We start from the raw sequence: 6753 nt of genomic DNA on the forward strand, positions 1-6753 counted from the left end.
CTGGAGCTTGTCGTGCTCCCGGGACATCTCCTTCTTCAGTCTGTGTTCGGTATACACCAGATAGGAAAAACCTGCCTGAGGATTATGTAAAGACCTGAAGTACATCACAGATTCCCCTTCCCCCTTCTGTCCCCATCAGAGTCGCTTCTGAAGTCACCTCGTTACAGTGTGAATCTCTTGAATATATGTTTTTCGATGAGTGTTAGGTACTCACCCCTTGTCCTTTTGGTAGAGCCGGCTTCAGGCAGTTTGGCAAGGAGGAAACGTAGATCCTGCTTCACAACGCGTTGCCTACAGCTCCCCTTGGGGTATCCTCAAGAACAAAAAAAATCCTGCTGGAGTTTGAGAGTTTTAGATACCAAAAGCTCAAAAATCCAGGAGACCTCGGGGAAGGAGCGCTTGCTTCCCTTCCCTGGAATGTCAGAATCACACAATCCTAAGCGAGTATCGCACAGAGAAAACCATCTCAGAATATTGGTTAGGTCGGATGGGGAAAAGAAATGCCAAGGTATTTTATTTTTCACTTTGAACCTCCCGCGCCCTTTGCAGGGATCCTCACTTTGCTGTGGCATACCCTGAAGAGTCACGAGGCAAAAATGAAGTATCCAGGGGGTTTAGTGTAGCAGCCTGTGTCCTAACAGGAAGGGGGCCTGGTGAGGAGGCACCTCGGGATCACCCTGGCATGGGTTTTGAAATGTTTGTCAAACCATGGGGGAGGGAGGAGCAGGGAAAAAGCTGGGCTCTCCAGGCGGGTTGTACCTAGGAATGTTTGTTCCTAAACCAGTGCAGCCAATATCTGGAATGGAACTGTAGGCATCGCTGCTCTGTGGACAGCAGAGGCAGCCAGAGCCGGAAGGGGAGAAGGCTCCGGTTCTCCGCAGAGCAGGCAGTGAGAGGTTTGGCTTTGGGGGACGTGGTGTGGCTCTGCCCGGTGGGGGGTGGGGGTGTTGTGGTGTAAGTAGGCAGCGGAAAATAGGTCTGAGATTCTGCAGTTCCTAACGACAGGTACCAAGAGGTTATGATACGGGTTGGGGGGTCTGTGATGTACAGTGGGAATAAATGCTTGTGGCTCTTAGGCTTTTTTTGATCAATGAAGCACTTTTTTAATTAATATTATTTTTCTTTGTATGTAAAGGAGGAACCAGTATCTCTCCGTAGCTGTACATATACCCCTTCTCTCCTCAAGAGAGTAAAGTGCTCCTCTATTTTTCATTTTTGTCAAAGTGAGAAGTAAATACTTTAGAACTGTTAAATATATAAATAAAAGTGAATAAAGTTTAGCCTTTTGCATGGGAGCATTTGCTAACACACTTTCTAATTTTTTTTTATTTTTCTCCCTTGCCTTCCGTGGGGGATACATTTGAAGTTCAGCAGAAACACCAAGGCCTTTGAGAACGGAGGCGGCAGCAGGGCCTCCTCTCGCTTTCTGTTCCACTCTGTGTCCTTGCAAGGAACAACAAACTGTTGCTCCTAAACTTAGGAGAAAAAAAAAAACATTAAGCTTGGTTTTCCTGGCACAAGAGTCCCAGGGAGGGGGGGAAAGACACAAACTGCCTGCACCCCCAGGTCCCCTCAGCACAATCCGCAGGGGTTTCCCAAGGCTGGAGAACTCCCGAGAGCCTCATCTTCCTCGGTACCTTGTTTTGCTCTCTTCCCCTAATCAGCCACCGTATTTGAGATGTTTAGCCCAAGCATAGGAGCGGCCTGGGCCCCCAAGGGATTCACCTGGCTTTCGGTGACACCTGGAAAGGGAAGCTCGATGTCTCCCTTCCCCTGCTGTGAGCCGGCACCGGCACTCGCCGCAGTGGGGAGAGCGGCGCTGGGTTCTCACTCACACACTTTCTGCCTTACTCTCAATGCTGGATGGTGGAGCCGCGGCTCTTCGGGAACAAACCAAACTCACTCAGGTTTAATCTCTTTTGATCTTTTCCTAGAAGGTGGAAAACTCCATTGCTGTTTGTCCCGCCAAAGCCTCCTGTGCGAGGCTCTGACTCTTCTCGTGCTCCTGGGGCCGCTTGCTTGTTTTGGCCGCTGGGCTGCATGCGCTCCCCTCGCATCATCTCCTGCTCCCTTATTTCTTTTCTTGCGTATTTGAAGTTGAAAGAGAGAGCAAGGATTTGCCCTGAATTCTACGGGGGGCCAAAGAGCTCCTTGAGCAATGGGGAGTTATTTTGGGAGAGGCCTGTTCTAATCGCAAGCCGTTGCACACAGTTGCTTTATAATCTCATGGTATTTATTGAATCAAATAAAACGGATTCTGGGCAGAGCCGTGCTTGCGGCTGGCGGTAGCATTTGCAGCTTCAAGAATAAAAAAGAAAAGCACAGATCGTGTTTTGCACTACCAAGAACAGGCGAAGGAACAGCTTTTCAGTTCTGCACCAGAACTGGATTTTTCTGGAGCACCTTTCGTACTTGAGTTACTTCCAAGTGCGTTTTCAGTAACTCATTACCCTGTAGCGTGGCGGCTGTCGATGTTACGTGGACACCCAGTACTCCCAGCCCCGGACACCGCACCGCTTGGATGTTCCCTGCTTCGGAAATGCTGAGTGAACCCCCGCGGGTCTCCTCTGCTGCTGTTGGATGGTGTCAGAGAGCTTTTTAACTTCCAGGTAGCGTAAAGCCGTTACCGTGCAGAAGGGCTTCATGTCGGGGGCATCGAGGGCCTGGCAGCTCTGCAAGGGGAGCACGCGGCTGCCACGGTGTAGAAGCTCATTTCCCAGTGACCGATTCTTCCTAACGAGTGTCCTTTCCCCTTGTCTTTTGCTGCAGCTCTCCACCAGCGCAAGTGCCTGAAGGGAGAGCAGCGCTGCCGTCGCCACGCGCAGCTTCAGTGCTGCCCGACTGTGCTGTAAAACAAATCTCCTTAGGCAAAGGCGATTTGCCTGGCTTATCAGGAGTCTTGCAAATAGCGTTAGCGGCTGAGGAACGCAACAGTTGTTGAGAACCAGAGGCCCCTCAGGTCCCCAGGTAGGGAACAGTGAGCCCAGCCTCTCCTCGCCAGCCAAGGTGGCACAGGAGTCGTTTGGCAGCAGCAATCTCATGGGTTGGGCGGTCAATTGTACGGGTGAGGTACTGTGCCGGCAGCGTGCAGGACGGAAAGCCAGAGGCTCTTTGGTGGTGCTGGGAACCGCTCCGCTCCCCAGGAAGGGCTGGCGGTGTGGAATTGAGCCCTTGCTGGGAGAGGTTTTGAGCTGTTGTGTTGCTGCGAAGGGCAATGGCCACATGCAGGAAAGCTGAGTGGATTCAGAGCCCCTTTAACAGACGGGGGCTGCAGGTATTTTACAGTCAGTCTGTAATTGCCCCTCTTGTAGATCCTGAATTACTTGGCATGAAGCTTTGAGAAAACCATGTCCAGGGCCGGTCAGAAGATGATGTTTACTGGGCTGTGCTGGAAGGAGAATCTCAGGAGGTGCTCGGGCAGTGCTGAGTGAGGGCTGGCTCTCTGGCATTTGCTGGGGTGCAGGAGCCGGGTTGGGTTTTACATAGTCCTTAGAGCTGCCCTCACTCTCTCGCACTGCTTGGAACCAGCTCCTGAGTTCCACGGCATTACCTGCCTCGGTTAAGAATCAAAAGCAGCAATTTGGGCTCTTTCTGAGTGGTGAGGCAGGCGAGCGATGCGGCCTCTGCAGCGGCGCGGGCTGCGCTGCGCCTGCTCCCGGCGCTTTTCCCTCTGCAGGAGAGGGCAGCGATTCCTGAGGCAGCTCGGCACCCTCCCGGGCAGGCCCAGCACCAGCCCAGACAGGGGGAGGTTTCATTTTAAAGAATTCAGCTCGGGGGTTTTTGTTAAAAGAGGGAATCCACCAGCCTAAGAGCAAGGGTGCCGGAAGAGAAACAGAACCTTCCAGTAGAGCCATGTCTGTGCAAGCGCTTGTCTGTCTGTCCGTCCCTGCGCCATGCGGCTATGCTGCTTCCCGGGCAGAGGAATGACAAATTCCCTTCCCTTCGTTTCACACGCGCACCCCACAGGCGTTGGAGCTGGGATTTCGGGATTTGAGATTACCGTGTTCTTTGGACTTTCAAAGTTTTTAAATGCTGCTAAAGTTTTACCTTACTATTTAACAGACACGTTTTTTAAACCCATTTCCCACAGTTGTGTTATTAAATGATTTTTACCTTGCAGTGGCAACAGGTGATGCGTTTGATTGTACATTACTATTTTTTTTTTGGTGAAATTTGTATTGAAATGACATCCGAAGTCTTGATTAATTACTTCAAGAACATTAAATGTTTTAAACCACGCAAACCTACAAGAGCAGAGAGCTGTGTAGCAGCGGTATAAAGTGTTAGACCCTAGTGCTTATTTGTTTGTAACAGCATTTATTCTGCTGTAGCCTCAGAGTGAATATTTAGATCTTAATAAATTTGTCATTTTCCTACATGGTGAGAATTTTACAGTCCCTTGTGTTTTCTGTATCGGTGCCTCTGGAGGGCTCACAGTTTGTGGGGCTTATTTTTAGGCAAATCATAGCTCGTATATTAGGAAAAAGTAATCCTGGTGTTCCAAAACCACGTGAAAGAAGAGGCAATGCAAAATCCCTGATGGGCAGTGAGTGTGAAGGGCACCGCTGCTTGCTGAAGAGAGAGTCCAGAGGAGGGCTACGAAGATGATGAGGGGACTGGAGCATCTCCCCTACGAGGAAAGGCTGAGGGAGCTGGGCTTGTTCAGCCTGGAGAAGAGAAGGCTGAGAGGGGATCTCATCAACACGTACAAATATCTCAAAGGTGGGTGTCACAAGGACGGAGCCAGACTCTTCTCAGTGGTGCCCAGCGCCAGGACAAGGGGCAATGGGCACAAACGGAAGCAGAAGAGGTTCCAGTTGAATATGAGGAAGAACTTCTTGACTTTGAGGGTGACCGAGCCCTGGCCCAGGCTGCCCAGGTGGGCTGTGGAGTCTCCTTCTCTGGAGATATTCAAAGCCCACCTGGATGCTGTCCTGTGCATCCTGCTCTGGGTGAGCCTGCTTGAGCAGGGGGGTTGGACTGGGTGAGCTCCGGAGGGCCCTTCCAGCCCCTGCCAGTCTGGGATTCGGTGAAGCCCTGAGCGCTTGGTGTGAAGGGAGGATCCCAATGGTTTGTCAGCAGCTCTGCAAATGACTGCAACGTGACAGCTTCCACTTTGCGTTGCCGTCGTCGTGTGCCGTCTGACCCTCCCACCCTTCCCAGGTGCAGAGCTGGCGAGTGCCTTTGGTGCTGCCAATATTTGAGTTAGAGCCGCGTGGTGCCCTCTCGCTTTCCCATTCTTATTTCAACACCACACGACGGGTTTCTGTGCTTTGACACCTCTAAGGCCTTTGACATCAAACACCTACGGGCACGTAGGAGGCTCTTCAAACCCAGATGTTATTTATTCACTTAAACACACCTAAAACAGATGCAGAGAAGCACTGCAGTAGAAAACCCTTTGCTGCTGGGCCTGGCTAAACAGTCTCTGTGAGATTTGAGGGGCTTAGCTCTGTAATCCCCGCACTGGGACAGTGCAAGCCCACAGAGCTCTCCTGGCTGCTCCCCAGCACCGCTCGGCTCCTCCCCGGACCTGCGGGCTTCGGTCTCATGAAGTGCCGGACAACTTCGTGCTCAGCGAACGGCTCCTTTCCTCACTTCCCGCTCAGCAGCCTGGCTGCTGCAGCGCTTCATGGCTGTATGTTCCAACTGGCTTCGCTCCATTATCCTTCTTCTTCTGTTATTAGTGACTTCGTAATTAAGAAAACTTTTCATCATCGGGTAGTACCAAGCAGGTAGACCGGTGGGTGGAGAAGCACGCAGTCAATGTTGAGGTGTTTGCTTTGGTGGAGGATTACTGGATTTCCATCTAAAACTTAGGTCAGAGTTTCTGTCAGTATGAGCTGTGGCATCGTTAGGGCACATGCATAGGGAATGAATAAAAAAGCTTTATTTTCTTAAAAAAATAAGGAAAATGACGTTTTTTTCTTTAATTTTGGTACCAACTTGTACAGTTTTGATGTAATTGAGTGGTGGCTTTGCGCAGCAGCGTTGATGCTGACGCTGCCCACTCATGGAGCTGCAAGCGGTGATTTACTGTGTCCCATCTTTGAAACGCAGGAGGCTGAGGTTTTTCTTGCCCCTCTTGGCTGACAGGAGCCGCATTAGCAGCTGGAGCAGGGCCAAGGCACCCAGCAATATTCATTGAAGGCAAAGCCTCTGCTCCGGGTTCATTTAAAGTAAAAGCAAAGTTTGTTTGAGACAAGGTATAACGTAGAAGGAAGAGTCAAAAAGCAGGAGCTAGCCGAAGCGGTGCCCCATGACTCTCTCACCAGGGCAGAAGACCGTGTGCAGCATTGGAAAGCAAGGATGTGAACAGGGAAAAATTGTGATTTTCTGTATTTTAATCAGCTTCAAATAATTTTCCATTTGATTTTGGTTGCTTTTCTTTCAAAAGAACCCCCAGTGGCACCTGAAGGGCTGCTGCTTCAAGTCGTTACCTGGGTTTGATCACTTGGTCTTTGCCTAAAACATGGTAAGAACGTATCGGCACCTCGGACGGAAGCGCCATGGCTGCCTCTGCGTTACCATGTCACTCAGCGCAGAAGCAGCAGGTTTCGGGCTGGAGCCAGTGGCGGAGCCAGGGTTTATGCCAGGGGGATTTGCTCTGGCACCCACCACGCCTGCAATTTGCAACCAACTGAGGATTTTGGGATTTTTTGGGGGGGATTGCAACCCACTTTTGGTTTCCCCTGGGGGCTGGGTTTCCCAGTTGCCCCCGGTGAGTCACAGCCGGCTGCCCCGGGCAGGGGT

The 6753-nt window shown here is 51.1% G+C and overlaps 1 protein-coding gene and 1 long non-coding RNA gene across 2 annotated transcripts in view; one reads left to right on the forward strand and one right to left on the reverse strand.

Moving 5' to 3' along the window:
* Positions 1-6: 6 nt before the first annotated feature.
* On the forward strand, positions 7-4381 carry LOC118452718. Its single transcript, XR_004842524.1, has 2 exons — positions 7-2609; positions 2770-4381. It is a non-coding gene; the product is annotated as an uncharacterized LOC118452718 (long non-coding RNA).
* Positions 4382-6465: 2084 nt separating this feature from the next.
* LOC104129933 (acyl-CoA dehydrogenase family member 11) overlaps positions 6466-6753 on the reverse strand; it is a 17595-nt gene continuing 17307 nt past the window's right edge. The window contains exon 15 of the mRNA XM_035898381.1: positions 6466-6623. Within this exon, the coding sequence (XP_035754274.1) occupies positions 6466-6623 (158 nt within the window). The remainder of the gene's footprint in view (positions 6624-6753) is intronic.

The sequence above is a fragment of the Egretta garzetta genome, unplaced genomic scaffold (assembly GCF_000687185.1).
Source record: "Egretta garzetta isolate BGI_Z169 unplaced genomic scaffold, ASM68718v1 scaffold7, whole genome shotgun sequence".
In the NCBI taxonomy this organism is placed as follows: Eukaryota; Metazoa; Chordata; class Aves; order Pelecaniformes; family Ardeidae; genus Egretta; species Egretta garzetta.